Source organism: Rhinolophus hipposideros (assembly GCF_964194185.1).
Source record: "Rhinolophus hipposideros genome assembly, chromosome: 20".
NCBI lineage: Eukaryota > Metazoa > Chordata > Mammalia > Chiroptera > Rhinolophidae > Rhinolophus > Rhinolophus hipposideros.
In genome coordinates this window covers 16,518,949-16,536,943 of record NC_138066.1, presented here as the reverse complement: position 1 = coordinate 16,536,943, position 17,995 = coordinate 16,518,949, and the positions used below count along the sequence as shown (strand labels likewise).

Sequence of the window (17,995 nt, the reverse complement as noted above, 5' to 3'; positions counted from 1 at the left end):
ATTCTTGGAATATCTATTCCAAGATTATTATAAGAGAGGGACAATTCAAAAGGCTGCATGATCCTTCTCAATAAAGACAAAAATGTTACCTCCAAATCTTTCAGTATAGGGAAATGAGTGATTGTTTAAAAATAGATAAATGAATCTCAAAAAGCTTAAAAAGAGTTTACTTAATTTCTAAGTCAAATGCCTAAAACAGTCTATTCCAGGTGTATTTTTTTTTATTTTAAAGTTAATTGGGGTGACAATTGTCAGTAAAGTTACATAGGTTTCAGGTGTACAATTCTGTAATACATCATCTGTGTATCACATTGTGTGTTCACCACCCAGAGTCAGTTCTTTTTCCATCACCATATATTTGATCCCTTTCACCCTCGTCTACCATCTCCTTCCCTCCTTCCTTTCTGGTAACCACTAAACTATCGTCTGTGTCTATGAGTTTTTGTTTCTTCATTTGTCTTGTTCTTTTGTTGTTCTCAGTTTTATACACCACATATCAGTGAAACCACATGGTTCTTGAATTCTTCTGTCTGATTTATTTCGCTTAGTCCAGGGGTGTCCAAACTGCGGCCTGCGGGCCAACTGCCAACTGTGGCCCTCAATTCTTTGTTAATTGGCCCGCAGCAAATTCCAAAAATATATTTAGTTTACTGAAATAAACCAGGTGAGGCAATACGTACTTCACCTCGAGTGACTGGCCCAGCTGTTTGTGTATTTTACCGCATATGGCCCTTGGTAAAAAACGTTGAAAAAAGTTTGGACATCTCTGGCTTAGCATAATAATCTCAAAATCCATCCATGTTGTTGCAAATGGTTCTTAATTTGGGGGTTAGGGGAGGTCATTAGATTCCTTTGAGAATTTGATGAAAGCTATGGGTTTTTTTTCCCCTAGGAAAAAAATAAGACGTACTAATCATAAATATATCCACTTTTGCATATGAGGTCATTGAATTCATGAACTTTAATCTAAAACTCTGGATTAAAGGAACCTGGTAACTGCCCTAAAGAAACTCTGGCAGCTGGGAATGAACAGCCTCCCCACAACTCCCCTCTCATCTTTTAGCAGATAACAATGCAGCTTTAACAAGAGGTAAACAACACTGAATGATTGATGCTTGAATTTAACTTTGAAACCAGAGGAAACACATATGCATTAGATAAGGGTTAGGACTGTTCTAAGGATCTTCTATTAATACTTAGGCCTCTGCCATTCTAAAGCACACAACAGACAAATTCCCAAAGAAAAGATCCTCTACCTGCTCCATCACTGCCTCCTTCTCTCCCTGCTTCTGAAAAATCCCTCTATAAGAAACATGTTTATATTATAAAGATTCCCAAGCATTAGGTGAAAGTTCACTTACTGAATCTCTACAATACTAGATATAACAAAATTTCATGGATTTTTGAACAAGATTTTGAAAGTCATTACAATTAAATCTGACCAGGAAATGAGATTTTACATGGCATAATCCTGTTGGATCATCTAGAAAATTTAACAGCTACCCAGAGCATGCCATTTCACCTACTATGCTATTACAGTACTTGTTTTCTAAGTGTGTGAGAAATCTAAGATCACCAGTACATTAAACACTGCTTTATGTATGTGGTAAGTGATTCAACATGAAGTGACTAGATTTAGAGCTTTATTAATCTTGTAATTTTATAATCCATACTACCTGGGAAAGAGGTTAAATGCAAGGTGTAACTGTTGTTATAAAGGTAAAGGTTAATGTTTACATCAGTTAACAATCCTCATCTATTGCCATTATGTCCATAAATGCAGTAGCCTCATATTTTTTAGATTATTTATTATACTTAAAAATTGATTTACACATTTACACCAAACGTCTACACTTCAGTTTGAGGTTCAAACAACAATTTATTAGTTTCCTGATCATTTTCTCTAAAATAGTACCCTCTACTCCCAGCTTCCTTTCCATCTTTTTGTCCTGATTTATTTTTTCTGTATAAATCTGTATATTTTTTCTGTCATATCATGAGATGCTAATTATAATTGCTTCTTTACATTCTGCAGTGTAAGTTCTAAGAGCTGAGTCTTTTTGGGTCACCGAAGCATTCCCAGTGCCTAGAACATTATAGGCGATCAATAAATGAATGGATAGATATTTACTAAGCAGAGATATGAAGTTAGAAGCAAACACAGCATAGTGCAAAAGCATGGGGTAAAGACTTGGATTTCGGTCACTGCTCTTGCACTTGCTACATAAGCTTAAGCAAGTCATGTAATCTCTGAACCTCACTCTTTCCTTTAAAATGATGCTAAATATTACTACACAGGGTTATATTGCAAGGATTATAGGAAATAAGTGAAAACTTGTTATAAATATTGATTATATATATCCCAGCAGTTAGTCTTGGAAAATTGGCAGAAAATTCTGTAAGACAGATCAATCTTGAGAAAGCAAGTCATTCTATTACCTTATCGTTGGTCTTGCAGAACTATAGAGGCAGAATGAAGGAGTGAGACAGCACATTAGAAGAGACAGGCCTGAACTGCACTTAACAGCTGGCTGACCTTAAGAAAACCTCTTAACCTCTCTGAGGCTTAATTTTCTTATCTATAAAACAAGGGGTAAAATATTGCCTCAAAAGTATAATTGTTTGAATCAAATGTTATGTTAATTGTGAAAGCATTTTTTAAACTATAACACAGATTTTGCATTTTTAGTTAAAGCAATTAATTACCTTTCCTTAAAGAGAATCCTAATTTCATTTGTTCCACCAGTCCAATGGAAGGAAATATCATTCCAAAATATGCTCACCTGGGCTATGGGCAGAAGCATACATACTCCCAATTATTGCTGTAGGTTCTCCCACTTTGGGGAGAGGGTAGGAAAGAACAGGAAAAGACAGAATAGGAAGATACAGAATGAAAAGAAAACAGGTTCAGAAAGATACATGTGAATAAACAGCAAAGTTCGGGTGGCTTCAGGTCTATTTAATTTCCCCATCACACAGCCAGGGCCAGCTTCCTGGGTGCGTGATCTGTACAGCGGCACAGGGTCAGCAGATGAAAGGGCCGTACACTTGGTTTAAGGCTCTTCTGTGGCTGTTTTGAAATTTTATTCTTTTTTAACTAGGGGCCCCACATTTTCTTCCTTCCTTCCTTCCGTCCTTCCTTCCTTTCCCTTCCTTCTTTCCTTCCTTTCTTTCATTTTAATTTATTGGGGTGACATTTGTTAATAAAATTACATAGATTTCAGGTGTACAATTCTGTATTACATCATCTATAAATCCCATTGTGTGTTGGGGACCCACAGTTTCATTTTGCACTGGGCACTGCAAATTATGTCCCTGGTCCTGTCCACAATCTTTCCACTAGATGAGAGGACGAGGACAATAGCTTATAACCTCAATAACTGCCTACAAGGACCCCCCCTCACTTAAAGGACAGCGAGTAAAAAGGAGACTTTGAATCAGGTTGGTGATGATATATCTGTGGTACTGGAATTCTTAAAAATATTTAGGAAAAACCAATTTAATTAACAAGCAGTAACCCAAATTTGAAATGCAAATGTTGTTTGTCTTCCCTTGTCTGTGCCCCATCATATCCTAGTAACAGGCCAGAAAGCTGATGTTAGCCAATGAAATACCTATATCAAATCTGACTTTCCATTCTGAAACCCAACAAAAGACCCTCAAAATTGTGGATTATCTTTGGGTTTTGATTTGCTATCTACTATCTTACATCAAGAATAGTGACATTGCCACAGAAACCCTCTCTGGAGTGACGTCCCTAACACAATCCCACTCAGTTACATCACAACCTTTAAGTAATGTTTTGTTTCTTTTCTGCTCCTGCTGACTGCAGAAACAGCTGGTACTTTTTCGTTGACTGGAGTTCAAAGGCTGAAGCTGATGAATTGAAGCAGCAATGCAGTTTTTGATGTCTGCAGGCCAAAAAGATGCTTTCTCCTCCTAAAGCCAGAATGACCCCACACTAGTCCATTCTGACCTCTGGACTCCTTATCAGTCACCTTTGGTCTCTGTCAGCAGTTGGACGGCCAACCCACAGAGGTTCGCTCTCCAGTGAACAAAGGCTTGCTATGTAAAAGAGAGGAGCTGCGGGTAGAGATACGATCTGAAGAGAAGGTGCTGAACTCATCCTCTGTGTTCCAGCAGTGCGTCCAGGACTGCTGCCACTACAAAAAGTGAAACTTCACCCGAAAACACTTTCTCTGCCCCTGATTTAAACACATACCTTCATTAAGACAGCAGCTCAGTTTCAGATAGAGGTAGGCAAGCATTACTAGTGCAGCCAGCATGTCACTGTGGCGTGCACTGTAAGTCTCTCTTTCCCATCTTTTCCTTTTTCTTTTAGAAGCCTCTCTGGATACTGTTTAGATCTGCCAGTGACATTCAAAATAAGCTTTAATAGCTTTAATAAGTATACACGCTCATCTTTCTCCTTTCTCCTTTAATAGCCTCAAAGAGGAAAAGCCTCAAAGATGAAAAGTTTTATTTCGAAAATTGAAGCAGCTTGTTCCCTAACAAGTTAATCTCAACTTTGAGAAATAGACCCACTACCTTCTATAAACAGGATCAGGAAATTCTAACCTCGTAAGTATAGTCACAAGCATTAACAGAGTAACTTATCTGGTCATCTTTTTAAGTTTCAGTATCTCTAGTAAGATGGCACTATGGGAAATCGAAATGATGCTTAACACTTCCTAAACAGAAAACAATGAAATGTTGTTCAAGGTCTGAATTAATTTGCTGCAGGACCCTAGATGAGTCTGTTGGTTTATCATTTGGGTCTAAAATTCTCTAAGTCAAAAATGGCTAGGATTTTGGAATAAGATAAAAACGTGGGAAGGTAAATTCATAAGCACTACATATATATTCAACACCACCTCAGGATAGTTTCTTCATCTCATCACTGTACTATGATTTCATCTTTCTACTAGTTATATTCAAATAGCTTACAAATTAAAGCATTTTCCATCAGAGCTTAGGTATGAAACAGGTTCCTCGTAGGAAAGACAAACGAGGATTAACTTTTCTGGGTCTCCAAGTAGTGCTGATGAATTGAAGGACAAAATCATATTTACCTTGATTTTACTTCTTATCATTTCAGGAGCACTGTGAAAGTGAATTACTGAAATTGCTGGCGGGAATGCAGATTGGTACATTTCTGGTGAGCAAACTAGCAATCTGTATCAAAAGATCTAGAAATACCAGAAATGAGCTTTAGGACATTTCCTTTAGGGAGATGTGCTCAAGGATATTCATTTTGTGAGGCTTTGTTTGTAACAAACTGCAGAAAACTGGACACAATTAAAATGTGCAACAATAGGGCAGAATTTGAATCAGTTCTGGGGAAAACAAACAACTCTTAAAAAGAATATGAAACAAATGCATTTGAGGACAATGGCAGGATGTTCCCAATATGCTAAGTGAAAAAAGTCAGATTACAAAGCAGTAGATAGAGGACAATCTCATTTTTAAAGGTATATATGTACATAGAAAAAGTCTGGATGGTGTTAACAGTAAATATCTTTGGGAGATAAAAATAAGAGTAATGCTTTTTGTGGAGTGGAGGAATGCCTCAATGTTTTCTGTTTGCTTTTTAAAATAATAAACATGCATTACCTACAAATATTAAAAACAACCAATACTTTTTGCTTTGTTGATTTTTAATTACCAGTAAGACCAGTTCCATGAAAAAAAAATCACCCAGAACAAGTTCACTTTTAAGCTGAGTGGGTAATAAAGAATGAGATATTATCAACTATACTGTACATAAGGCAGACAAGTTTTTAAAGTGAAAGGGATTCTCCATTTGGAAATTTCCCCCAAGCTGATTTGTAAAATTGCCATAAAGAAGAATACTGGTATTCAGTATTTATTAGTTGATTTTAATTGAGGAAGAGACTAGAGGTCATTTTTTAAAACATAATAAATATTCTAATTTTCTGACAAATAGGGCATATAGCCTCGCTCAGAATTTCTCCAAACATCTAAAATGGCAACAAAACAACAAGAATTCTAGTAACGTGGGCATAGTGAACTACCATGATAACTGAGACTGACGAAAGAAGAGCAGCCCCAATTTAGTAACAGCCAGGACTAAAGTAGGTTCTCAGCACATATACTCAAGTACTCCCAAAGAGGTAATAAAAATGTATGATTAAAACAACAATGGCTTTTAATCTTTTAAATTAGAGACAGAGCTAGCCAGTCTATAATCTTCCGTTTTTCTTTAATTTTGAAAAAAAATTTACACTGGGTTTATATGCATTTAGTTAGAATCACTAAGTGAAAACACGTATGTAGTTTCTCATATGTAGTCTGTTTGCCATTTCTCTCAGTGCAGGACAGCAGAATAAAGCACAATCAGTTAAGTTTTTAGTAGGTGCAGCAACTCTTCTTTGAATCAATATCATTAAACTATTATTTGGGTTTCATATAACGTGGCATTTATAGAGTTCTTGATTTGTATTAAGTGATGTATAACTGTAGGCTTACTATCTGCGTAAAAGACCCCTACGTCCACTAGGATATTTCCATGTGTATTTGACTTAGATACTAAGAAGCTGGACATTGCTTAGAGAACACTAAATAAGCTGAGCCATTAATTGGCAACCAGGCCATTAAACTGGTAGCCAAGCCAGTAAGAACAAAGAAAAACAGCAACCAGCACAGCCCTCCCGTACAGCTCACTCCGTGGTAAATACAAGCCCTCTGAGCCATGGGAACCACCTTGCGACCACGTGATGCTGATGTAACCATATCTCGTAGCTAAGCACCTGGAGGAAGGAGAGGAAGGTTTTGCTTTGGATTATTTGAATGTGCTTTCTGTCTTTTTTTACCCATAAAGCCACTAGCAGATAGTTGAATGATTTCTGTTCTTACACTGCCTGTGGTGATTTCACATTATGCTTCCAGCCACTGGTACTGAATCAGTAACAGCCTTGTAAAATTGGCAGCCTTCCTAAATAAGCTACGTAAAGTCTGCAAATGCTGGTTACTGTGCTGTGTACCTAGAGGGTACTCAATAAAAAACTTGATAAAAATTCTGCACATACGATATATCCAAAATATACTCATAGCAGTTTCCTAAAGAACATCACTGGTATATACAAAAGCTTTTCTAGATTCCCTTCTTAGCATAAATGATTAGTAGCAGTCATTCACTGAAAACTATTTGTAATATGGGCATAACATCTGCCACATTAATCCTTCTTTTTCTCTCACCACTTAAATACCTTTACCTCTGTTCACACACATCAAGACACTGAAGGGGGCCAGAAATAAAGGTCAGAGTCCCAGCTCAATTCCTACTCCTATAAAGCCTTTACTAATTTAATTGGATCATTTACAACACCTTTCTGTCCTCTGAACAGTTAAAGTACCAATTGTACCATTCATCTGGCACTTGGCATGTGCTAAATTGTGTTCTTATTTATCCTTTTATTGACCTTTCTTTATCCCAAACAGACCGAGCATCCTGACTGCAGAACCCATCTTGTATTTCTTCTATCTCCTACCCTTTGCCCAGAATAGGTGCAATTATGACAATGACGCAAATCATAGAATTTTTGCCATCAGACTGGCATACCACTCCGGAATCCAATTCTTTCACTTATACTTTGGTTCATGTCAAAAGAGCAAAAATATTAGTTACCCATTACTGAGTGCTGACTATTAACAGTACTTCACAAATACTACATTTAATCCTTATAGGTATTATGAGCTCCATCTTATTGATGAGAAAACTAAGGCTTACGGTGGTTGCATGTAGTACGCTCAAGGTTGCAGTTTGTAGGTGGTGAAACTGATTGGAACTCCGCTCTGTTTCAACCTAAACACCAGACTATGACTGTTAGCCACAAGAACAAATGACAAGGAAGATACTGAATACGGACTCAAGACACCTTTTAGGAATTTTTAAAGAGAATATTTAAGAAATGTGATACTAAGAATTGGGTGTGAGATGTTATGGGGGAGGTATGAGCATCACAGAGGGGGAAGTGACAGGATGATCTATGCCAAACTTGGCCTAAGGGACATCAAAGAAGTATTTACATTGAGAATTCACATCTCCCACAGATGCCCCAACTTCTCAAACTGAAAGCTCCCCACAAAAATAAAGATGATATAATAATAGGAAAACATTTTTTGGTGTTCATGAGAACTGGGTATATTAACTTTAGGGGGAACATGACAATTTAAAGGTACCTGGGACAGAGGTGAGTCCCAAAGAAATAGCATCTCTCTTAAAAACTCTGTTATATTGATACTTACTTATTTCAAATCAGTGAAGAAAGATCAGAAACATTCTTATTCAATTAATCCCGCCTGTAGCTCAACTGGCTTTTATTACACAAAATTCAGAGAACAGCAGAGAGGAGACACATGGACAAAATGCTGAGCTCATAAACACAATTGGCCTTTTGCTGAGGTGTTGAAAGTTGCTGAAAATGTTTCTTGGGTTGCAAATAGAAGAATATGTGGCATAGACTTTTAATAATATAGACACTACAGAAGATAAGCAATATAAAAGCCATAATTAAAATTCTCAGGGCTTGAAATCTCGTTATTGATCATGCATGTCCATGTGACTTTTTATCAATAAGCGTTAAGTACAAGTGGTAAAAGTAACAACGACATCTGAAATTTTTGTTTGCTTATTATCTCATTTGCTCTCCACAGTTCTCTGAAGTGAGGCAGATGTTATCGCCAAACAAACATAAGCAACAGTTTGAACCATCTAGCTCATCACCCCAAAAATCAAATTATTCTATGTCTTCTATATCTGGAAAACCAAACTATAGCAACTTTTTAAAAAACTACTCTAGAATAGGCTTATACTGAGGTTTTTTTCTTTATCTGAGAGTAAATTCAAGCCTCTGGATTCTGTTGCTTTAATAAACATAACTAATGCTAAATCCCTTAGGTTACTAAAAGAAGGGTTACACCCCTCTAAAAACAGATTAATGCAGAAAACAAGGGTTGCTCAATTCACACAACCTGCAACAAAGGAAGTGAGCCCAAATTTGCCCCCGTTGGTGTACAACACTAGCAATCTATTTATAAATCATTTGCTACATTCTTTCCAAGTCACAGGAACACAGAAAAAGGCCGTGATGTCCTTAGCACATGTCTTCAAGTTAAACCTAATGATGCTAGTGGCAGCAACATCCTGCCTCATTCAACACACAGAGCTAACTAACCCTATCTTCAAGTAGTGAGCATACCAACATTTTTTATTTTTTATTTTTTGCTTTCACCTTGGGAATTAAGAAACATTATGTGATTACATCTACACCACTGTTCTTTAGGCCCAAGGTAGTTTAACGTATAGTAATTAAGAGGACTCACTTTACTGGAGAGACCCAAGAAGAAATGTGAGCAAGATAATCTATAGAAGGCTGTCTATTACTCCAAGGTCTACAGCTCTTAGAAACAGAATGACAACATCCTTAATTATTTGGCTTACAGCAGTGGTTTCTCAGCGTAGTCTAAAGAGGTTGCCTAATTTCAGGAGTGACTACACAAGCCAGAGAGCAGCCACTTAGAAAAAACATGTACTCTAGTTTGATCAAAAAGAAATTCTGACTCGAGCACACCACAACCTTATAGTTCTTGTTCCCCTGCACTGTGCAGATTTCCTCTTAAAAGCATGGCTCCAATGAGGCCAAAGCTGAGAGCTCTCTTCTCACCCCTCCCGCTTGGATTCCAAGCCAATCACTGCTCTACTCACTTCAAACAAGCACAAGTGGGGATGAAGCCACAAAAGGTGATGACTGCTTATGAAAACACAAACGCACCTTTATATGCTGACAGTGGATCATTAACTTTTTCTTCATATTTGAAGGCCATAACGCCTAGAAGATTCACCAGATGTAAAACTTATTTGATCACCCTTTAAAAAAACATTCCACATTTTAAGGCTGCATTCTCTATTCAAGGATCAGAAATAACCACAAAAACCGTTGGTATTAATTTAAAATCAGAGAGACATCTCATGCCTCTTTTAAATATTAATATTAGTCTCTTTACCAACCAGAGAAAAAAAGCCTTTAAATCATAAGTAAATGCCTGGTTTAATCACTGAATTATCAACTATTCTAATTATATTTGCCTATTTTTTGCAGAGGACAAGATCCAGATTTTAAAAGTACCACAGACAATTATGCTTGTTCAATGAGAACAAGGAAATAAAGAAATTTGAAATGCAAAAAATAATAATAATAATCATAAAATTATAACACTTGGAGTATGATCCCTTGGTTCTAGGTTTTTAAAATACAGATAGTTTCTGCTAAGCAACTGTCTCAGAGCTAGAAAAAGATGGAAAGCTACACCTAAATCATTCCACAAATCAGATATAAGCTGGACAAAGACAGCACCAAAGATTCAACAAGTACTTGAGTGCAAAAACCTTAAATAATAGTAAACCAAATTCAGCAATGTGTTAAATAATGCAAACAGTGTGTAAGCATGATTCAACTTTAGCAACTCAATGTAAGTCACTGCATTACCAGTAATGGGAGGAAAAAAATACATTCCAGTAGACGTCCAAAAAGCATTCAATGGAATTCAATAACTGTATCTAATGTAAAAATCTTTTAAAATTAGGAATAGGAAATGCCCTTAACTTGATAAATGGTCTATGCCAGAACCTATAGCACACAATATGCCTATTTACAAAACATATAAAACATTCCTTTTACAATGGAAAACAAGATAAGACTATTAGCATTGCTACTATTTAATATTATACTAGCGCCCTAGCCAAAGCAATGAGTTATAACCAGGAGGCAAAACTCATTTACAAATGATACTATCATCCACCTAGAAAAGTCAAGAAAATCAGTTAAAAAAATCTATTAGATATTAGGACCAAGTAAGAGTTCTGCAAGGTGGTCTCACAAAAAAAAAAAAAAAAAAGCAATAGTTTCAATTTTATTAAACACCTACAGTGACTGACTAATCAGAAAACGTCATGGGAAAGAAGAGCTCATTCACAAGAGCAATAAAAACTTTATGAAACACTCATGAATATACCTAAGAAGAAAGTGTTAATTACTGTATGAGGAAAAGTGTAAAATTTAAATGAAGGACATTTTAAACACAGTGAATCAATAGACACACATATCACATTCCTCATTGGGAAGGTTGATTTTGGAAAGCTGTTAATTCTCTCCAAAACTAATTCATTACAATTTCAATCAAAATCCCAACAGGATTTTTAAAAGTGAAAATTGATAAGCTGTTTCTAAGACTTCCTTGGAAAATATACTAAGCAATAACTAATACATTACGAAATTATAATAATGAGGTAGTAGGCCTTGCTATACAAGGTATCAAACACTAAATCTGTATTAAGTAAAATAGTATGGTATTAGTGTATGAACAGAAAAACATATTAACAGGATTTATGGTATAGAAACAGAGCCCAAGTATCTATTAGAATTTAATATATGTGTAGCATTTCAAATCAGTGAGGTGGGAATGGATTAAATGATATTTGAATAACTGATTATCCCTTTGGAAAAAAGGTAAAGTTAGATCCCTGTTTCACACTATAAATAAAGATAAATTCCAGATGTTTCAAAGAGTGAAATATTTTTAAAGTATAGACATATTAGAAAAAGTATGAAAGAATACTTTTATAATCTTGGGAGTGGGTGGGAAGGGTTTTTTAAAGCAAGATACAAAATTCTGAAATCATGAGAGAAAATGTTAAGAGTTTACTACATAAAAATGAAAAACTTTTATAACAAGATGCAAAATTAAAGACATGCAATAAACTGGTAGAAAGTATTTTTTCCGCATATTCAGAATATACAAAGTACATCAAAAAGAAAAACAGTCAGAAGTACAAGCATGCAAATCACAGAAGAATAAAAAAGACAAATGAAAATATAAAAGAATGCTAAACTTCTATCGTAATAAGGGAACTGCAAATAGAGAAGTATTTAAGAGCAGGGGCCCAGAGTGAGACTGCCTGCATTTGCATCCTGGCTGTGTAATTTTAGACAAGTTACTCAACATCTCTGTGCCTCTTATCTGTACTTGAGGGTAATATCTAACCATAAGGCTGTTGAGAGAATGAGATAATATGCACAGGACTCAAAACACTGTAAGATATTAACTGCTACTTAATATCATTATTAACATTACCAGGGTTGGTGAAGGTACAGGGAATGATATATATTTATATACTGTTACAGCTGGTTAAGAGTAAATTGGCAAAGCCTTTTTAAAAAACAATCTGGCAATATGTATCAAATTTTTAACATATATACATACCATTCGACTCAGAAATTCCACTGCTAGAAATTTATCTAAAGAAATGTTCATATGTATACAAAGACACACACACACACACACACACACACACACACACACACACACATCTTAGGACTTCCAGTGCAGATCTTAAGGGCTCTGCATTAGAAGATAGGAAATACTGGTTCTAATTTAGTTCTACCAATAACAAATCATGTAATCCCTGTGCAAAAAAGAAAAAAGAATCGCTTCACCATTTTGATTTTTTTGTTTATGACTCTGCAAAATGTGGATGACAATTTGCCCAATATGCCTCAAAGGAATACTTTAAGGGCATGGTCCCCAAAGTGTGGTCGCTGGACCAGCAGCATCAGCAGCATCTAGGAACTTGTTAGAAATGTAAATTCTCAGGTCCACCCCAGACCTACAAAATCAGAAACTCTGGAGGTGTGAGCAGCAATTGGTGTTTTAAATTTAATAAGCTGTCTAGGTGATTCTGATGCAAGCTTAAATTCAGAGATGAGCACATGTGAAATCACTTAGAGAACTATAGAGCAAAATTGAAAGAACACGAGTAATATTATTACTTAACACAAAAATAAAACTGTTTCCACCTTTCAATTTCATGAAAAGGTACATTTTGGATAACCATCTCAATATGCTCCTTTGTTGCTGAGCTTTAAGCTTTAGAAAGCATTGATATGCAGCTAGGAAATCAAACTCACATATGAAACCAAGTAAATAAATACAAGTATTTGAGGTCAAGGATAAAAGCTCAAGGTAACCTCATTAACAAATCAAGCAATCTCTCAAGTACCTAAGTTTCAAGATTTTTGATCAGAGGTTTTCATAATGGGAACATTGTTTTAATGGTAGCTTTTGCCTGCATTTTATCTAATAATTCTTGATCCTTCACTGAACTTTTTAGGACATCAAAATAGCCACCCATTTTTTTTTTGTTGAAACTTTATAAGTTTATTTGAGCCAAACTGATGACATATGCAGGGGAGCAAGATCTCAAATGCTCTTCCAACCTATTTTTTGATAAACTATTTGTTTCCCATGTAACAGTAACAGTAGACAAGCCTTGCCTCCTTGCTGAGCGACCACTTCTCAGGGATTGAATGTTAGCTCTCTAAAAATGACACAGGCCCCCTTATTTTTCAGAAATTCAGAATTCTGTTTTATTAAGAAGTATGTATAGACTCTTAAAGGGAATGGAACTTTTCACGATCATTTGAACAGTCTGATCCAAGACTCCTAAAGTTTGATTAGATGATGCTCTGGGCTGCTGACATATTTTTTCTCGTAGGGTTAACACCTTTATGACAGTACCTGTTCTTTGTTTCTGGAGTGAATTCAACCACTTAATGCTCTTCACTGATATGTCAAAACCACCACCACACTTGGCAAAGTGAGACCTTAATCTAAAACTGGCAATGTAATTCCCAATAAAATACAGTAATACCCCAGCTTTTCTCTAATTTCAACTGTATAGTACATAACAGTTAAAAGCCAAGAAATTACCGAGAGCCTGTGAAGTCACCAAAATAGGTTTCCCAAGGCCCTGCTCTAAAGGTCATGAACTTTCCCTATAGGAGAGCCCCTAGGATCTCATGTGGCCTTTTCACTGACACAATTCTCTCAGGATTTGGTTTCTAAACCCACAGCAAATCTGAGGCAGCAAAGGAGAAAAGGAAAAACAGCTCTTCTGAGTGGGTCCTCAGCAGTGACAAGAGAACCACTGGGCTAAGAGTACTTATGTGTCAAACATACATTTACAATGTTCTGAGTCTGTCTTCACTTGGGACCGTAAGTCTTAATCTTTCAGTTGCTCACACCAGTCATTGCTATTTCCGTATCTGGCACTACAGGGAAATGTTCACACCAGTTGAGTTTTACAGTATCAGGCCTTAGAAACAATACTTCCCTTTAGGAAAGAGATTCTTAACCTTCTATGATGAGATCACATGACTTGGAGAATCTGCTTTAAAAATGGATTTATCCACCCACATTTTCACATAACCTTAAGGAGTTCATTGACCTTCTGAGCCAATCCACAGAACTCTTGGTGACCATGAACCCCAAATTAAGAACTGCATTAGATGCCCAAAATGCGTATGCTTAAGTTAACAAAATTTAGGGTTTTATTCAGAATGATCCCAAAAGATGTTTAAATGATGATGAACTAACTAGGCAAGACTACAAATGCTAAATTAAAATGGTGGCCAAAGCAATACTAATAAATACACTTTAGAATAAGCGAATATTAGGACATTAGCAAGTCTCTTTTAAGAAAAAAATATGGTAAAAGAGGAACAAAAATGAAACAAATATTCTGCAAACCTTTAAAACACTGTCTCTACCTTAGCAGCAAAATTCTTAGTATGTAGCAAATGTTTTCTGCTACTAAGTTGAAGATGTCAGCAGTTAAAGATAATTTCTAAGAGTATAAGTTTCAAAAGTGACCTTGAAACTACTAAAACAGAATATCCTTTTTATAGTGGTTAACAGCACTTGCCCAAGAAACAGATCTGGATTCTAAGGACAGTTTTGTCATTTACAAGCTATATGGCCTTGAGCAATTACTTAACTTCTCTAAGCCTCAGCTTCATTATCTGTAAAGAGAACAAATAGGTTCACAGGGTTGCTGTGATGATTAAGTGAGGTAATAATATACATTAAACTCTTTGCACAGTGACAAGTGGTCAGTAAATGACAGCTCTTAGTTATTGTTTAATTTCAGTTAATTCATTTTTTGTGCAGGCATTTATAGTTTGCAAAACATTATTGCACATGTGATCTCTTATGATCCTCTAAGATAGCAACTGCTGTATCCTCATTTTGCAGTGGAAATAACAAAAAATCAAATGACTTACCCAAAGACACTAATTAGTAGGAAAAGAAATCTGGACTTATTCGATTACGCTAGGAAGCAAGATTCAAAACTCTTTCTCCCTCCAAAAAAATAAGACACCCACGAAAAGCTTAGAAGCTCTGCCTTTTAAATTCTGTTTAATCATTTTAAAAATTGTAAACATACATAAAGTTTGCCAATGTTAACCTTTTTTAAGTGTACAGTACACGGTTCAGTGGCATTAAATATATCCATTGTTGTGCAACCATCACCACCATTCATTCCCAGAACGTTTTCTTCTTCCTCAAATGAAACTTTGTACCGATTTAACACAAACTTCCTGTTCTCCTTCTCCAACCCCTGGCAACTTGGTTACTCTAGGTACCTTATATATGTGGAATCATACAGTATTTATTCTTTGTCACTAGCTTATTTCGCTTAGAATAGAATCCATCCAAGTTTATCCATGTTATAGCATATGTCAGAATTTCCTTCCTTTTTAAGGTTGAATTATAGTCAGTTGTATTATATACCACATTTTGTTTATCCATTCATTCATCCACTGATGGACATGTAGGTTGCTCCCACTGCCCTTTTTCTTTTTCAAGTATTGTTAATACTATTATTTTGACATTGGTTATCCAGTTTCGGATTATTCACTTTTTCTCCTCTTTCACTCCATTTGTCCTTTTTCTTTAAGAGAAAATACAAACAAGCAGTTGATTTAATTCGGTAGTTTACAGTACTGAGGAGTAAAACCACTTTTTTTTTGGGGGGGGGCGCTATTTTTTTAGGAGCTCCACCATGAATCTACACAAAAGGAAAAAGCTGAAACTCAAATGAGTTTAATTTGGTTTGGTAAGCGTGCAAACCATTAATTAAAATAATAAAGTAGATGTATGATTAGCTACAAAATCATTTTACATGCTACTGTTGGGACCTTTAATAAGATAATGGAAAGTTTCTGTTGTTGGACATTAAATTAAAAAGTTCTTCAGTGCTGACCTGGGAGGAAGACAGAAGGGTTGCTGAAATGCCAGGAGTCTGGAAAAACCTCAGCAGGTGACTCTTCAGAAGCCACTCTGAAGACCAAACTGCTGCTATCTCAAGTAACCCTAAACCACGCCACGGGTCTAAGAATGCAACTTGAATAGACAGGAGTTCCTCCGTTTTGCACTTTATAACTGGGAGGTGAGATTAACCACAAGCTTCTGCAGAGTTCTCAGAAATGGCTAAACCACAAATGTAAAAAGAAAGGACAACAACTCGACGTAGGGACTTTAAAAATGATTTCAAGATGCGCCTGAATCTTGCACTTCAGTGCACGAAGGTGTACATACATGTAGGCTTGTGTTGTGAGCACGTATTATTAACGGGGAGACAAAAAAACAAAAACAAACAAAAAACACCACCCACAAAAAACAACAGCCAAACTACCGAAATAGTTTTCTGAAATAACTCCAGGCTACAACCAGCGGGAGCAAAGAATGAACTGACTGCCTTTGTGTGAACGGCTTACACCAGAAACCTATGGCCACATGCAAACTTATTTGAAACTAGAAAACAGAACACGGGGGCTCGATCCAGGACCCTAAGGGAGTGCTAGCGTTTCCGGCCGGCGGTAGAATCTGCAGATGGCCCTTCACCCCGAGTCTCCCGAGTGCCACACAGCTCGGCTGTCACTCGGTCACCACAGACAACTTCCCTGGGACGAGCCTACTTTCAGATTCCCTCAAAGTTTACCAGAAATTCTCGCCAAGGATTCTTCTATCCGCTCACCCCTTGGGGACACTTTCTGCCTCAATGACTACCCCACACCTCCACCCCACGGCCGCCCCCGGGCGCCCCCGGACCTCCAAGCACGCAGGGTGCATTTTCGCCCTCGCTTGCTTGCCAGGATGCCGGGGAACGCGACTGCTGAAAAGCAAACTTTCCGAGGGTTCGCGGAGGGTGGGAGGGCGCGCGGTGCACTCACAGCTGGTTGATGGCGTTCTGCGAGATGACGGCGTTGGCGGAGAAGTAAGGGATCATGTCGGGGCCACTGAGGCTGCAGGTGCAGGCGGGAGGCGCCTTCCTTTCGCGGGTCAACGTGCTCAGGGTCATGGGGCCGGCTCAAGGCGCACAGGTCCGCATCCTGCCCCCGGCCCGGCTCGGGTACGAGGCGCTCGCGTTGGGCTCCGCCGGGCAGGAGGCGCGGGCAGCGCGGGCTCCCGGCGGCCGAGCTGGGCCCGCCGGGTCGCGCGAAGGCAGCCGCCGCAGCCCCGGGGCTCGGCTGTGAAGTCCCGGCAGCCGGGCGCCGCCAGCAGCCCGCCCCAGCCCGCGTCCGGGGCGGGGCGCCGCGACGGGTGGGGCGGGGGGGCGCGGTGGGTCGGCCCTGCCGCCGCCCCGCCCCGCGGTTCGTGGCACCCACCGGATCCAGCTGCGTGCGTCTGGACCTGGGGGGCAAGAATCGGCCCCCAGACGCCGAGGTTTGGGCTAAAGAGTGAGGAGAGCTGGGCGAGCAAGAAAGGCTGGCATTTCTTGGGAATGTTGCAGCAGAAAAGGTCCTGCCTCTTAACTAGCTCTATAGGTTGAACCTTAAAACAAACTCCATTTTTCAAATGATTTAAAAATGTTAAAGGATGTACATTCAAAAATGCAGCAAATATTCATCAGCGCCTTCCGACGTAGTAAAGACGAGAAATTCAGAGATTCGCTGGATTTTTTCAAAGCAAAACATTTGAAGTTATGATGGAAAAATAGAACCCAAAAAACTATAGGGTCGAAAATATCTGCTAACCCTTGTGAATAAATTTACGAAGGGCTTTCCTAACCATCATCCAAACCAAGGATTCACAGCTTTAGCTGCGCACATGAATCACCTGTGGAGAGTAAAAA

General features: G+C 37.8%; 1 protein-coding gene across 3 annotated transcripts in view; it reads right to left on the bottom strand.

Annotated features, from left to right (window-relative positions):
- The window catches only part of SSH2 (slingshot protein phosphatase 2), a 221,635-nt gene that overhangs the window by 81,298 nt on the left and 122,342 nt on the right, over window positions 1-17,995 (bottom strand). Inside the window, exon 1 of one of the 3 annotated variants that reach the window (XM_081027074.1) lies at window positions 17,094-17,405. The exons of the other annotated variants lie outside the window; for them this stretch is intronic. Within the exon in view, the coding sequence (XP_080883200.1) occupies window positions 17,094-17,221 (128 nt within the window). The 5' untranslated portion in view covers window positions 17,222-17,405. Of the gene's footprint in view, window positions 1-17,093; window positions 17,406-17,995 lie in introns of those variants that run through there. 3 annotated transcript variants of the gene reach the window in all.